Source organism: Phycodurus eques, chromosome 12, assembly GCF_024500275.1.
Source record: "Phycodurus eques isolate BA_2022a chromosome 12, UOR_Pequ_1.1, whole genome shotgun sequence".
NCBI classification, from domain to species: domain Eukaryota; kingdom Metazoa; phylum Chordata; class Actinopteri; order Syngnathiformes; family Syngnathidae; genus Phycodurus; species Phycodurus eques.
This window is the reverse complement of record NC_084536.1, coordinates 19,260,809-19,278,308: the sequence shown is the minus strand read 5'-3', so window position 1 is coordinate 19,278,308 and position 17,500 is coordinate 19,260,809. Positions and strand designations below refer to the sequence as shown.

The following is a 17,500-nucleotide window of genomic DNA, read 5'->3' as shown; positions in this document are numbered from 1 at the left end:
ATGCAACTAGATTTATTCAGCACGCACAATGGGATTTATAAAACCAGACAAAACTTTAAATAGCGCTTCTGAAATGTCATGACAGGTACTGCTTTACCTGTCACGAACGGAACAAAGGACAGGACCCAAAATGCACGACTCCAATTCAAATGGACAGTTTCAAAAAGAGAGGTTTAATAAAAGGGCAGAGGTCGGTACACAGGCAGCCAATCCGAAAAGGCAACAGTATCCAAAAAACGTGAGGCAAAAAGGCAAGGTCAATAATCAGAACAGGGTCTAAACAACAAGGAAACAAGCAATGCTGGAACGTGACAACAAGGTACAACAAACTGGCAACCAGAAAGAACGAGACACGAAGTTAAATGCATAGGGTAATTAGGGTAAACGAGGCACAGGTGGGGAAGATGCTCTCAGGAGCAGGTGTGAACGAGACAGGGGGAAGACAACAACCAGAACACACACCCGTGACAGTACCAGGATAGCGCAGGCAAAATGAGACGCAACAGGGAGAACTTTGATGCTCATGTAAACATTTTAGAAATTTCAACAAAACTTACCACGACCTATTTATTGTCTACTCAGCAGTGCAATTTTGGAGTTTCTGAATGATCTAAGGGCTGGTTTGAGGCCAGTCACAAGAAAGAGTCTTGCCATATTGCCTATGAAGAAACTCATTTCAAGTCTGCATTTCCTGATGTCTGGGTCATTTCAGCACACTGTGACAATTGGTGATGACCTTCCCTAGAACAGTTTTCCTGGTGTGTTTTAAACACGATGTTATGCAGAATGGGCACAATGCTGTACATCTAATCCAGATGCACTCGGGACGAGTTAAATCAAATAAAACATGGCTTCTCTAAGGTTGCTATCTTACCCCAAATTATCATAGCAATCAATTTATTTTCTGTAACTATGTATTTGTTTGCCTCTCCTACTAACAGTTCCAATTCCATCACTTTAAACTTCATTTTGCGCTTGCGGTGATTATTCATATGTTCCACAGTGAAAACCATCAGCTATCTATGGTGCAAAACCCTCTTAAATAAGGTGGTCTCCACCACTTTTACACCTATTACCAAGAACATGAGCAGTCTGTTTAGCACAATTTAGCGCTATTAGGGATATTGGTAAATCAGGGCCTAAAAGTGTTTTGGTTCTTGTTGTCTGTCGCATTTCTAAAGTGGCTGGTGGAAGACGAATTTCAATAAAAAAACAGTAAAAAGTGCTGTAGTTTTCCAGGTATGTGTGTGTAGCCCACCGACTGTAAGTTGTTTGGTACTCAATCAAGTTCTTTCCTCTAAAACACCATAGGAGGATATGAGTAGCTTTGGATAAGCAGCATTTCACAAACAAATGTTTGTCACAAGAAAGGATCTCAGTATTGTATAAGAGAAGCAGGGCTGCAACTAATGATTATTTTGGTAATTGATTAATCTGTAGATGATCTTTTCAGAATAAATCAATGAGTTGGATAAAAAAACATTTTAAATTGTCATCCCTTTATTAAAAAAATATTTCAAATTGATAGTGCTCATATAAATTGATTAGGATTCAGTTACTGGTTTGTTCTGTCAAATGTCAGAAAATAGGCAAACATGTTAATCATTGCTTTCTAAAGTAAAAGCAGATGTTTGCAAATGTCTTATTTTCATTAAACACAAAGATAATCAGTCTGCTTTCATGGAGGACTACATAAATTGGAAAATATTTACTGTCGAGAGGCTCAAATTTCGAGGATTTGGCCAATTTTAAGTTAAACAAGGTCTCTAAACGATTGATAATCAAAATAGCTGTTGATTAATTTGATAATCGATTAATCGCTGATTAATTGATTGAGTGTTGCACCTCTAGAGAGAACAGAATAGAGACAAACTCAGTCATGTCAAAATTGTTGTTGTCTTTTTTGGTCTTAGTGAGGGGCTGATTTATATTCAGAGAGAAGTCTCAGTTTATACAGCCTGTGTAAAAACAACCATATGTTGCGATGGGTGAGCCCCATAAAACAGAGGTCCTTAACAAGTCAACATTCCATGCTTACACACACACACACACACACACACACACACACACACACACACACACACCTTGCATGCATAAAACTTACCCCTCTGTAAAAATGACACTTGGCACTACACACCCACACGCGCACCAGAGGATAGATAATCTATGTTTCATGTTCACATTACATTAACACAACAGGCTTGCATACAACACACAACAGGCTTTGATGATTCAACAGTCGTGTGAAAATCTGGAAAACAAGTGTCTAAGGTACTGGAAGTTAAGAAATTATGATCAAAGTTGGGTAAAAAGATCAATTTAAACTGTTTAATATTTTATATTGATTTAAAGAAAAAATGGATTGTGCCACACAATCGATGGCATTTGTTTTAAACAACTTTTAATTGATCTATTAAACACAAAAGATGAAAAAACATGAATGTGACCTGTAAGTAGGGAGGTTAAGTCATCAGTGTTTTTGACACTATGCAAGAAGATAGGCTTTCTTACTTTTTGTGACTACACCCTCCAGCCTGATGATGTTGGGGTGGTCAAACTGCCCCATGATAGAAGCCTCGCGCAGGAAGTCCCGCCTCTGACGCTCCACATAGCCACCTTTCAGTGTCTTTATTGCCACTGCAATCTCCTTTTTCCCTGGTGTTCTCAGGCGACCACTGCACACCTCTCCAAACTCACCTAAAGCGGAAAAAGATTAACACTTAAGGTCATGATTCCTAACCAGTGAGCCGTGAGAGATCATCAGAGAAATGATCAAATTGACTTAATAGGTCTGAAAATTATCATTAATTTACTACAAATAATGTTTCTTTGTTAAATTATCGATGCCAGTGGCGCACAGTGGTAGGCAGAACAATTAAATGCTTTTTCATTAGATGGATGAATTGACGCAATTGACCTGTTTATCCACTTCTGGGTGGTTTCACGTGAGATTTCTCTTATGTAAAATGTGTGCCATGCCTCAATTAAGGGAAACACTGCCTTCAGGACTCAAACTCACAATTACGCCACCAGCTGCTACCTTTTATTTCCACCTGGGGGCAGTGTTGGAGTTCATACTCACCTGCCACTCACTTCACAGTAGTCTTTCAAAAAAAGGGACTTACTTGTTAATCTCGCTTTCTATGTAAATATTGTTCTTATTTTTCATATTGTTTAATGTAATGTGTACTTGTACACAAAATTACATTAGGAATGGTAATAGATTACATCTTTAGGGTGTACATAGACAAGGGGGATTCTTGGTAACTATGTGTGTTAGGAACATCATCAGATCACCCACAAAGCAAATGCGATTCAAGAAGAAGGCTCACATAAAGCAGGGAGACCAAAAGTGTGTGTGTACGCCTACCGGCTCCAATCACCCTCTCAATGCGGATCCGAGATGGGTCGATCTCCTTGGTAAACTCATCGACGGCCTGCGCAGGGTCTTCATAAGTGTCAGGGTCCACGTAGGTCTTAATCCCCGGGAAAGGAACTGCAGAATTTGAAAGACAAAGTAGTATGAAGAAGTGGACTGCTTTTTTGTTCTGCTCTTTAATATGTTGATCAAGTTGAAGGGTGACATTAATTCAACAGAGATGATGATCATTTAGAAAAAAAAATGTAATTAAACTCTTGAGCTCTTTTAATTAAAAACAGAAATGACGCCATAGTGAAAAAAAAAGTAATCTCATTGAAAATCTCTGCAGGAAAGCAGAGAAGATCCTTGCCAAATGATCTGATAAAATCTTGAAACATCTTGACTGTATTACTGAACTTTAATAACCTGTTTAAGCCTTGTTTAATGCAAGCATCCATGCTGCACAAGTGTCCTTGAGCAAGTCACTAAATCATTAGCAGAGCCTCACTGCCTGCAGGAGGGAAGCCAGACACAAACTGTACTTTGCCTTGGGTGATCGATACAGTACCACAAAAAAACCCCAAAAAACAATAGCTATCAGTTGTCTCTGATGCATGAAGCAACAACCGTAAAACCCTTTGGATTTAGGATTGTCCTCTCACAAAGCTACACTCCATTTTGAGCACTGATAATGAACTCACAAGGTTCAGGGTTTGTACCATCACTGGCCACGTCATTAAGTAAACTTTTAATATGAGCGATATGTCACATATTCTGTTCCTCTCCAGTCTTGCGGGTGGCGATTATGCACATCAGAATGTTAGCGCTAACTGTCATGCAGCGTGCTATCCTCCCAACACAGCGCCATCTGCTGGATCCTGGTGGGCAGCTACGCCACTTCCCTAACTTGACGAACAAACGAGGCCCTCCGCATACCAAGTGACGTGTCCAAAAACAACTGAAATGGACATCCATCCATTTTCTGAGCCGCTTCTCCTCACTAGGGTCGCGGGCGTGCTGGAGCCTATCCCAGCTGTCATCGGGCAGGAGGCGGGGTACACCCTGAACTGGTTGCCAGCCAATCGCAGGGCACATACAAACAAACAACCAGTCGCACTCACAGTCACACCTACGGGCAATTTAGAGTCTCCAATTAACGCATGTTTTTGGGATGTGGGAGGAAACCGGAATGCCCGGAGAAAACCCACGCAGGCACGGGGAGAACATGCAAACTCCACACAGGCGGGGCCGGGGATTGAACCCGGGTCCTCAGAACTGTGAGGCTGACGCTCTAACCGGTCGTCCACCGTGCCACCTAATTTATTAATTATTTTTGTTAATTATTCTGATGTTTATTGAAAATGCAGCTGGACAGAAAAGGGTCTTAGGGGCTAGACAGAGGGACAGAATGGACAGGGGGAATAGGGGTGTGATCCACAGCAGAACAATAGCACAGGGGAACACAATATTTGTTGAGTTAGGTCTGACAGTTGTTTTTAACACATTTTTGGGTGCAGAATCCAAAACTGATCTCAGTTTTTCTCTATCATGTCAAGTTTTTGAACAAAGTGACAACAAAGTGGAACAGAGGAAATATACACCTATGTAAATAAAACACTAAGATGGAAGAGTTACAAGCTTTGAAAACTAAAACAAAAAACCAGCATAAAATGAAATAGACCTTACAACGGTATGCCCATGGTTACAAGGTTAAGAGAAAAGCGAGCACAAATCCTCTTAATTCCTACTAAGGTTATGTTGTGGAGAAAAAAAATAGACGTGCTAGAAAAAAAATGACTGCAATTTTGGAATCAGCATGCCAATTTTAATTTTAATCAGCATAAAAATCTAACTCAACAGAATTTTTTTTCAAATTGTTCCCCAGTGTAGTTAGACAGTCGAGACATGAGTGTGGCTATTTGAAAGGCTGTTACCACTGTTCATTGAGTCATCCATTACAAAGACAGACTCTAAATGCTTAGTTTTTTTTAAGACACAGGAATATATGAAATTATAACTACAGTAAAGTATTGTGGTAAAACAATGTAAATATACTGTATATACCGTATTGGCATGGCTTGGCGCAGCCGCCTGAGTACCAAACTACCTGGTAAGATCTCAAGCTGTGCTTTTTGGTCACAGATAAAAGTATACTGTATTGGTAGAGGCATATCACTTTTTACTGCTTGTGCCCCTTTTCAGGAATGGAAAATTTCGCTTTTTATTGATTGATTGATCTGTTTGTATCAGAGGGGTATCGACTATGTTGAATATGTGGTTATTGTGTGCATTACGGTAGAACTGCACTGATTTCAGTGGTACTGTAATGTTGTGCCCCTCTCATTTAGCCAAATGAGAAAATTATTGAAAAAAACAAAACACTCCAACTGATAAAGTGCGGCTCTCACCACAGACTACTCATGAATATATTGATTTAATATAATGTAAACACATGATTATGTTTTACAGTCAGTTTTTGATTTTTCTGTCTTTAATTTACTTGACATTATGCCTGCGTAACTAATGAAATGGCCACCGAGTGTATTGCGTTTCTGACATCAATAGAACTTCAGTCCATCTCAAAACCTTTCCATTTGCTATCTACTCCTTTCTTTACCTTTATCATCGTCGTCCTTTCCGTCCTCCCCTTTCAATTTTATCCCACGGTTGTCCCTTCCTCATTACAGAATTTGCCTCGCACAGCCATCATTTTAATTTGTGCCTCATGTCTAGAGCAGCAACCTGGATACACCGAGGACTGGTTGCCAGCCAATCGCAGGGCACATATAGACAAACAGCCATTCAATCATTCAAACTCACAATCATACCTATACATAATTTAGTCTTCGACGAACCGAACATACATGTTTTTAAGAATGCGGGAGGAAGTACGAGGAAGTCGGGGGTACCTAAAGAAAACACATTAAAGTACGAGGAAAACATGCAAACTCCACTCAAAAAGTCCAGAGCGAGGTTTGAACCAAACACCTCAGAACTGTGAGGCAGAGAGGATACTAACCACTAATCCACTGTGTTGCCCCAACGTACCGCATACAAATCCATGCCAGCTTACTCTCATATTACAAACATTACAAAAAATGTGGTTTCTTGATTCATTTACCATGTCCATTCTGATAATTGGTCCTCTTATCCTCGGAGGTCATCTTAGCCTTTATGTACCACTGACACCTGCAAAACACACATTGAATGAAATTCAAGGGATCCAATTAAGCTTTTTGCTACCCGTGTAAGATTAAAGATGATAAATAGCAAGCTAAATTCACAGTGAGCAACTCAATTGAGAATTCTATGGCATTAATACATTTAACAAGTGGTAGAGGAGAAGGCTGGGTGAATGTTAAATATCTTCCAAAAAGCAAGCATAGAGTGATAATACAGTTTTTCCAGTGGTAAGCATAATGTGGATATAGTCTGCAATGGCCATCATTTCTAAAACGTCAGACATTTCCAGCACTTTAAGGAAATCAGATCAGCCAACAATGACACTTGTTTCGTTCATAAATCTTATGTATTTGGTGCTCTGGTTGGCAGACCAAACTGGCTGTACAAGGCAATTGTTGCGTCACATGCTGATATTTAGCTTTTGGGGTGGTGAAGTGTATCACGTGAAGGGTGCAAGGCACTGCTTTGACTATTCTAGGTGAAGAGAGACTGTGTCAGACCTACATGTGAGTGTGTCTGTGAAGATTTTACATAATCTGGGTGGCCAGATTAGAGGTGGTGTCAGGGTGCTCTGAGCCATGGGTTGCCAGCATGTGCTTGGACTGAGTTAAAGTTAAATCTGTGGGGTCCCGGACACTGATGGACAGCGCAGATAACATGGTAGGTAACACAGACAGGAAGAAGAAGAAGGGGATTTGGAAAACCATTGTTGACCTCTGTTGATGGGGTCAAGTTGTTCATTAAAGAAATGGCGGCATGCACTGTTATCAGTGGTTTCCAGTCCTTTCCTCTGATCCCCTTTATCCGCCTGGTCCGCTCTCTCGATGACTGCCTTTCATGTCCAGGCCACACACGCAGACACTGACATGAATACTTGTTATGAGAAGAGATTTTTGCAGGACACACTCACATTTGCATAAGCACTAAAAAACAGGAACTTCAATTAAAGCACTTTGCCCAGAGTGCTAATCAAAATATAACAGTCAACCCACTCCTCTCTAGCCTCAACATTCCCAACAGTCACATCATCATAGCAGAGGTCACCCAAGAATGGAAGAATACAAGAGGAAAAAGAAGCTGTGGCATCAATTCAAGGACAGAGTGTACACAAAGGCTTCAGCTTGTTATCGTTCTTATGTATCATGCACATTTTAACAGCAACAAACTCAAATTACAGGAAGCTTTTAGAACAGCAATGTCCACCTCCTCACATGTCAGTTCCTCTTACATCCTCCCTTGCAAAACGTCCCATCAACAAGAGCCCCATGAAAGCTCTCAATATTCTCAAGCTACTCAAGTACATTAAAAAAAGACCGAATGTCCCTCCTACACAGGGCAAGAGGACTGCATATTGTGAACAAGTGGTTTGTTGCTCAGTATGTGCGTGTGTAATGAGGAGCAAATAACTTACTACCCCTACTACCCAGCAAAGCATGAAAAACCTGACCTGCAGGAAATCCCTCATCCTCATTATCTTCAACACAAAAATATATTTTGTGTGAAGTGATGGACTGATTTCCCCTTTTGCAGTGACCAACCAGAGAATACCGTGAATCTAGAAAGAAGCTCCAGCTACGAGGTAAAGCTCTTTGCATATGACACTAGTAAAAACTGTGCAGTCAACCATGGTTATGCAAACTGTTCTTGTCAATAACAAATCATCTGCCACATGTTAAAATGGCAGAGTCAGCGTTCACCACCACAATGAAAAGTGCACGTCAGACAGCCTGCACTTTTAACAGGTGGGAATTTGTGATGAATAAAATGGCCAGCTTCAGACACAAGATACAGAGTCTTTGTAAATACAGTGTGAGTCAGCCTAAACGACTCTAGAATCAACAGTGGTTATTATTTCGTACAGTATGGTGATGTGGAGGGTTTGATGAGTTCATTAAAATCATTGTGAAAGCGCACAAAAAATATATAGCTGTAAAACCACAAAGGTCAATAACTACAAGCAGCCAAATGTCAATGACCTTACAAGTAAAGGTTATATTAATAAAAAATATCAGATAATGTCTTTTTCAAGCAGTAACATATTCATGAGTTCAAAAGGGATTTGGATGTTAGCAGCTCCTGTCCTACAATATTTGTAGGTGTTAGTTTAACCTTTGACTCGTGTGTTAGCAGCTTCCACTATCCACTAGTCATGTTCTATGTACAGTAGTAGTCAAGCATGATCATGACGACCATACCCAAGTATGTCATCAACCACAACATAACCAGTACAATTCAATGTTGGTATATAAACATTGTTATGTAGAAAAGTTGTGTTAAGGTGTATTTATGACTTGTGCAGAAAAATTTGAACATATATAAATACATGTTATGAAACTCATATTAGATTCTGAACTAGAGCAAAGACTAACATTATAATGTTGGGATCAAACTTGCAGGATTTTTTTTCAGCATTTCCCAAAGTCCATGTCTCGTGATAATATAAAACCATTTTCATGCAGAAACTAGGATTTGTTACTATTTGGATTTAGTATAGTCTTAGTACATTTAAAAAAAGGTTGTATTGTACAAATTGAAGTCAGAGGCAGTAAAGTCATCTTACCTTCCCGTAATGAGGAGGAAGAGGGTGAGGATGACGAGGAGGGTAAAGCCACCCACTGCAGCAGTAACGATGACCAAAACCTGACCTTGGTCAGAGGCCAGGTTTGATGCTAGAGGTGACGTATTTTAGGTTAGCAAGAAATAAGGACGGTGCAGCAAAGTAAGAAATATACAAGACAGGTAAAATAAAGATGCAGGTGAATAGAGAAAATTGGATGTTGGGTAGGATGACAGGGGAGGAAAGAGAAAAAATACATCATCAAAAATACATACTTGAAAATGAGGACCAAAAGTAGACCATGTCCTTTCTTCATAGAGAGATATAGAGATGTTTGATCAGTTCTTTGTGATGCAAAAAGCCCTCCATCAGCCTTATTGCTGGAATGATTCATAGGCCTGATTCTGTTTAATTAATATTATTCATTCATTAGATTGTGATTTAGTCCATAATCATTTGGTTAAATTGGACCCATTTGATATTCATGATTTTCCCCATTTTCGGTGTCTTGTCACGCAGCTAACATAGGCCAGATAATTGAAAGATGATTGGTATTACCCAACTTATTTCGATCATATTTCATGCTTAATGAATATGAATTGCAGATCAGGGTGCTTGGCCACATGCCCCTTGAGAGAGGTCCATGTGATTTTTTTTTTACAGTAGCCGTGTGAGTGCATGTTAAACAGATATTTAAGATGTCAAAATGTGATTTGATGTGATAGAAAAACAACAATTTATTGCTAAAACACATATTAGCCTCACAGTGGGGGAATTCAATTATGACACAGTATCACGAGCAACTTGGACAGGTGTGCGGCGTAAACCTGGAGTCAAACCTGCAATTTTTTTCATTGCTTGAGAGCCACTCTAACCCCTCAGCCAGGCCACCCTATTACAACCATTACTGGCTACTCAGAGGGAGTTTAAGTGCCTGCATCAGACAACTGTCACAGCTTCACATATTCTTCACACCAATAAGGATGTGCCGGACTGATGCAGATAATGAGGTGTGTATGTGCGTGTGTGTGTGTGTGTGTGTGTGTGTGTGTGTGAGAGAGAGAGAAGACAATGACATTCAGGTGAGGACAGAATGAAGGATGTAGTGTGCGGGATGAGGAAACAGCATGACAGCGGAGCGATAAAGACAAATAAGACTGAAAAAGAGAGGTAGATGTGACAAAGACTGATGGAAAAACAAAAGTATGAGTTGCTGACTGACAGGCTGACAGAGACAGAGAGAGTGACAGGGGGCAAATCTGCTTTCACTTTCAGATAAAAGGCCAGGCAGTACAAAGGCTTGGCCAAGCACTGTATGATCTACAGATAAAGGCCCTGCGCTGCAGCTTTGGATGGGAGAGAGCAGCACTGTGAGAGCGCCACTGTGCCAAATCACCCCTCAACAATACCTGACCCCACATAAAAGGGCAGCTGGACCCTTTGTATTTTATGATTAGAATTGCAATAAAGCTGTTGCATCGTCTCAAAAAGACACACACAAATATTGATTTCAAATACACTAAACATCAAGGCTGTATTGTCAGACACTTTGCCCACTCTATTCAATTTGTTGGTCAACAGAACAGCACCTGTACTGACATTTACAAGCTTTTTAGTTTTCATGAGTAACTTAACAATGTAATCATACAAATCGATGACAGTCTTTAGATCATTGGTGGTTTTAGTGTTGCGAAAACAGCTGCTCGTTTACTACTCCTGTATTTACTACTGCGCTATTGCAGGAGGCCAGCACTGCAGGCAAAACTTGAACACACCACAATAGGCACAAGGACTCAACCATAAGCAACAAAGTAGACCATACATGTCTACACATATCACGAATCCAGCAAAAACATTACCTGGTGTCTAAATACACTCAAACCAATCACCAATACAGCTTAGCCGGCACAAGGACAGGTTAAGGGCTTATTTCGAGAGACACACAAGGTAACAAGACCAAGGGAAACTAATATGGCAAAAACCTACGTGCACACACAGGAGAAGCATGAACACAAATCAGGAAGCTCAACTTACTTTAAAAAATGCCTACAGGGGACGGGATATTGTGAAATAAACCATTTTGTGCGCCAACAAAAGGTGTGACACTTTGAGAACTGTCTTTAAAGGACTTATTTGGGGATCCAAAATGACCAAAACAACATTTGTTCCATTATAAGTTGAAACTCAACTTCCCAAAGAGCACATTATCCGTTAGATGGATTTATTAAATAAACCGTCTGATGTGTCAGGTTTGATGAATGCTACCAAGGTGAGGAGCATTGTCTTTACACACAAACAAATACAGACTTTCACAAAAAATTGTATTGAACTATTTTAACCGCAGTAACAATATGATAACTTACAGTCTCCAGTAGTTTTGTATTCATATCTGGTGGCATAGGAGCTGTATCCAGATGGTGTGCGGGTACGGACACTGAAGACGTACCAGGTGGCTGGTTTCAAGCCTGTGATGATCACACTAGGATCCTTTGTGCTTGTTGAAGAGTAACTCAGCTGCTCATGTTCCTATGTTAAAAAGAAGGTAAAAAAACCTCAATTGATCAAGGTTTTGACAACAGACTGTCTACCCATCGATGTTTAAGTGCTGTATTTCCCCATGGCTATTAATATCCTACGAGCAGAAGTAGGAATCAAAAGATGTAGTAAAAAAAAAAAAAAATAAATTTTAATTTTTCAGTTAACATAATGAGCTCATTGAAATTCAAAACCCCTTCTGCATGAGATGTGCAGGGTGTTTTTTTAATACTTGCTTAAGATACTGCATATGGTTCCTTTCTCGACAAAGGGTAAAATAAATCCGAGCCTCTTCATATGACTGAAAATTGTAATGTCTCTTGACGGACCAAAAAACAGGACAAAACTAAACTTCTTTAATAGCCAGCCAAAATATTTGTCTCATCCTGGCTACTGAGTGTTTATTTTTTTACTGGACGAGGACCAACACAGTACCTTCTCATAGTATTTGATCTCGTAGTCAAGGATGGGCAACGTTGTTTCTTTGGGCTGCTGCCAGGAGAGCGCAATGCTGTTGGGAGAGGCCCAGTCCTTCTTTAGAGACCCCACCAGTGATGGACCTGGTTCAAGACAAGACATTTCTAAGTACTGTACCCTCAAATTCAGTTTATTACAGTAATCTGAATATACATTAAGGATGTACTGTACTGTACATGACATGTTCAACTGCACTTTGTGGCATACAAATATGCCCTTGGCATTCTAGGTACTTGCCTACACCTAATTTATGACCCAGTTTTAATTCAATCTGGACTTTAGTAGCCCCCTCTGTGTGGAGGATCACTGGTTCAAAACCTGCTATGCAATTACTGAAACGGGGACTAAAGTAGTTGGTGGAGAAATTCAAATTCACGTTCTCAGCTCTAACATAATACACCTGAGCAAAGAACAGAACCCTCAAGTCTCACTGCCCTGTCACTCTCAGCGCTCCTAAGAGAGTAAAGAGCATTTTATTTAGTAATTAGAAACATTATAAATATACATTGTATTTAGCCAATGGATAACGTTTGAGAACTACATAGATGTACTTAGTAAAGCAATCAGCTAATTTAAAAATCATAGCATACCAGGCAAACCTTTTTCACTGCAATTCTTCATGTGGCAGGAAGTGGAAGGCAAGCACCACAGAGAGCAAACACACTAATTATTTCATGCAATCAAAACCTAACACTTCCCCTCACAATTCTTGCACTTTTTCGAACAACGTGATTAAAGCAGCCTGCCGTGCCCGTAACACGTCAAATGCTGTATTGTAAAACAGCCTCCAAGAGGAGCTTGCTATTTGTTGTTGACCAGATGAACCAACTGACTCCAGTCAGTCGGATAGTTTGATTGCCTTTCATACACAGTGAGTATAAAATACAGTTAAATAAAAATGTCCAAAAATTGAGTGGTTGACGTAGGTGCAGGGACATTATACACAAACGGTTGATTAACTAACATCTGTCCACTTTGTCTGCAATCAGTATCACACAGCCGTGCACGCACTAGATGAGAGTGCTGTACATCATAATAAGCTTTATAGTCCTTTCAATCTACTGGGGAAACCATGTACACAACATTCCTTTAGAATCCTGTTCGATCGTTTAGCTCTAATTGAAAACAAGTGGAGGAAGATGCATCTTATTTTCTTGTACTAAATTGCATTTGCTTTGTTCAATGATTTTTTTTTTTTTGCTGGGTAAATAATTGTGCTCAGCTCCCAAGAGAGGTCAGCAGATGTAGCTGCCCTGAGAGTCATTATTATATATTACGCATGGTGTTACAGAGCCCACTCATTATATGGATATAAAAGGTAGTCCTGGTTTTCTCAAGGGCATTCCAAGTGAAAGATGACATAAGACACAGGGAAATTCTTTTATTTTTAGAGGAACATGAGAGTTTCTGTCAGGATTCCATAGTGATGCTGGTTATAATGGCAAGAAAGCTCTGAGTTCATGGGGAAAATGAGGGATCATTACTGAATGTTTGAGGTTTTGATCAAGAGCTTGAGACCTGGGGTTTTGGAACAGGCTAAGACCAGATGAGAACTGCAGGGCTTTGAGATTGTTAAACAGACGCTCAGAGACCCACTGCTGATGATCTGAGCTTAAAGTGACCACCTTTGATTATTTCATCCATCCATCTTTTCCCCCTCACTTGGCCTCTTTTTACTTGATTCTGTCCTCCTCAGATTGCTTCATATACAGTGCTCAATAAATGAGTACACTCTAATGTAACACAATGGATCACAAATAAGATTCTTCACCAATTTAATTTCACGTTGCAAAAATTTGTACACATCAAGTAAAGTCTCGCAAAGCTATTTTTAGATTAACAAAAAAAATAAAATAAAATAAATGCAAGTCACAAGAGTTCAACCACAGGTCTAATCATCATCCGAATTGTGAAAATTCTTCTTGTGTTCACTGAGAAATGGATTAAAGCTGAGCTTTAAAATGGGGTGGACTCATTCTGTCGAGCACTGTACATGGTTTTAACTTCAAATAGATATCTTGACTTTTTTTTAACTTTAGTGACAAGACGCTGACTTTAAATTAGGTCAACAATAAATAAAAAGTAAAAACAGTCCATGAATTTAGACTTGTAAAATAACAAACTAAATATAAAATCTAACAGAAAGCCATGAGCCCATATGGGACTTGAAAACATATCACCAACATGAGAAGATTAACGGGGGCAGCTATTTCATGGTCAATAACATTCCTGCTAGTTAACTCAAAGTGTACCATATGTAAGAATAAGAAATGACGGAAACATCTCGATATATTTACATCTTTCTAGATGTTATCGCTTGATAGAACCTCTCTCATATTGCATTTAGTGGGAAAAGAAAATCTAAATGTGTCTGGTGAATAACGAGATTTAAGGTGGCAAGATGTTTGATATGTCGAGCTGGTATGTTGGCCCTGACAGAAAGCAATAAACAAACTAAATGCCATATTCCTTCTGGCTCAGAGATTCCAATTAGCTTGCGTGTGTGCTAAATGCACACTTGTACTCAGACATACTTCTCAGCCAAATCCACTCTTACTTACTAACTAAGCCCCTATTGATTGTTTAGATGCCACTAAACGCTCTCCATATGAAACTAAGATCTCTTAATTGGTGCCAATAACTTGGCCACTGAATTATTGGTTCACCTAAGCATGACCTCTTCCTCTAAACACCTATTGTCAGTATGATATGGCTTGGTCACTTATGCTGATCAACAGTAAATTCTTTTGTGAAGATGATTGTAACTCTCTCTATAATCTCTCTATAATCATATCTATATTTCATCCAATGTCCAATCTCGTCAATTACATGTTAAGCCTGCTGATTCTTTATCAAAGGCACCAAATAATAACACCGCTAGCAATTCAAAAATTAGGCTACTTCTGAACTGTACATTGGTAACATCTCAGTTGCAGCTTTAGCGTAATTTTTTTTTAACAAAATGAATTCATTAACAGACACTCTGGCAAAATATGGTCATAAAATATAACAGTAATGTGTACACATTAAGAAAGGCATCAAGATTAACCACACATTAGGACCACCCAATACAGTGAGACCCAAACAAGTATTACACCAGTCTTGGTCAGGTTACTTTCAAAATGCAACATACTGTATATTAGTAATTATTGCCAATCTGTTTATTTATTTATTTTTTAACCGTAATGCCATTGTTTGCTGTCCCACAGCTCAAACAGGTGAAACATATTCATCACATTACTAAAATTGTGATCATTTTGTAAACTGTTATTCCCAAGGACAAAGGTTAGAGGTATTGTTTTGTATTTACACACTGCAATAATCATCAGTCAGTCGCAGGGCACTTACAGACAGACAACCACTCACATTCACAATTTATGGGCAATCTGAAGACTGACAGTTAACTGTAACGTGCACATTTTTGGAACATGGGTGTTCCATGGGAGTTTAAGCTGCCCCTTGTTCCAGTGTGTTCCACTAGCAAGTGTGTGTGTTCACTGTGATGGGTAAAATGCAGAGAACAAATTTTGTGTGCATGCATGCATGTTCATGACAATAAAGGTGTTTCCTCTCTTCTTCTTCTTCTAAACTTGCAGTACCAGGACAATTGACCCACAAACCTGGCTGTGAGTCAGACGTGTTTAGCAGAAATATAAGCTAATACGGTATATAATACAATATGTTGGTAGTTTTATGACACTGTAGACATCTATAGGGAATATGCGCTACCTACTTCCGCACTCTGCAAAAGAGGTGAAAGAAAGCACTTCCTTCCAGCATGGGCAAATGGTGGAACCCTAAAGCAGGAGTCCGGAACAAAGCACCTGTAGGAAGTTTAAACGTCTACAATGTATTTTGTTTAACACAAGATGTCATCACAAAGCCAACAAAAATGACAATATCTGATGTTTAGACTTTGTTTGTGTTTTATTTCTATAAATGAAGGATATACATGTATACATATACATTGGCCACAGACATCAGTCATAAGAAAAAGTTCAGCTTCAAAGCATCATGCCATGAACCCGTGGCTACGCTCGTTATTGCAGCATACACTGAATAGCCGCTAACCTGTTTTTCGGGTTTGCTCACATGACGTTCTGCAAATAGCGGATTGACAGTGGGAAACCGAATTCGCCTTGCCAAGCAGATGATACCACCCTAAAAAGTTTGAGTCTGTGGTACCCCCTGACACAAGATTATTGGCAAATGCAGACGTGAAAGTTTCACTTTGAGGAATGGGACACAAGGCAGCTGTCTCTAACGATTGTGTATTATTAGAGCTGCAGCATGAAACTTGCCAGAGGACATCACTCCCTCTTTGAGAGGCAGGAGCATTGGAAAGCCATTAGAAACACCAGTCAATTACAATACCCAATGGATAGATTTTGCAGTCAAGCATGGTTAAGCTCAACATAAACTAATGGGGAGTCTTTAAATGAGCTTGACCTGCATATGATTTTAATTAGCTTTCCTGCCCCAAAGGTTTCCATTAACGGTTTAAAACAAATCAATAGTGCCTCTATTGATGCAGTGCGAGAGCTTAAACGATGTCCGAACACTTCACTGATTCACTGTTGATAGAAAGAACAAGTGAGCAGAAATCAGCACATCGCAATATAGGTATTGTTGTTTACAACAGCCATATTGATAATGTCTGTCTGTCTCCTCTCCAGATGTCTGGTTCAGGTTTGTCTTGGGGCTGTCCCAAACGACACTTTCATAGTGGATCTTTACGGATGAAAACATGTGTGTGTGTGTGTATATATGTCTGTGTGTGTGTGCGTGTAGTAGGCTATCTCACAAAAATATTCCATTCGTGTCGCTTCTGTGATTTAATGCAAATTAGTGAAATTTAATACTATTCACCTTACTTCTGGTGCTGCTTCAGAAGCACTTGCTCAAATAAGCTTTTGAGTGCAAGAAAGTTGAAATGCATGACATACAAAATCTGCTTATCACATCAAAAGCTCAGACCTCTCTCCACAGGACAGTTACCTCCACATTCCACATGGTCCCATTGGACAATGCAAATCACTTCATGCTAGTGTAAAAGTTGAGTATTTTCAAAATTTGGTGAAAAATGGATGGTGCCGCCTGGATCTTTCAGTGTCCCTACGAGGTGAGTTAATAAACATGACTGAATCTAAGTAACCCAAGATTTGAAACTAAAGCAGACCACGTGAAAATGCTTTGGTTTGATGTACAGTAAAGAGGTGGGATTTAACATTATCCTTACAGGTCAATCCAGGTTCTCATTTCTCTTCATTCATCCATGAAGGTCAAGCTTGTACAAGCATTTCTGTCGATTGTAGGTGAGCAGTTCTTTCTCAAAAGTTTTTTTCCCCTCTTTTAGATCTCATCATGAACGCCAAACCTCTCCATAA

General features: G+C 39.5%; 1 protein-coding gene across 2 annotated transcripts in view; it reads right to left on the bottom strand.

The window, feature by feature from the left end:
- LOC133410320 (ephrin type-A receptor 6-like) overlaps positions 1-17,500 on the bottom strand; it is a 136,545-nt gene that overhangs the window by 11,713 nt on the left and 107,332 nt on the right. For both annotated transcript variants that reach the window (XM_061691325.1, XM_061691326.1), the window contains exons 6-11: positions 12,072-12,196; positions 11,465-11,627; positions 9,105-9,213; positions 6,483-6,550; positions 3,371-3,496; positions 2,512-2,697 (exon numbers count right to left, since the gene is read on the bottom strand). In XM_061691325.1, coding sequence (XP_061547309.1) covers positions 2,512-2,697; positions 3,371-3,496; positions 6,483-6,550; positions 9,105-9,213; positions 11,465-11,627; positions 12,072-12,196 — 777 coding nt within the window. The remainder of the gene's footprint in view (positions 1-2,511; positions 2,698-3,370; positions 3,497-6,482; positions 6,551-9,104; positions 9,214-11,464; positions 11,628-12,071; positions 12,197-17,500) is intronic.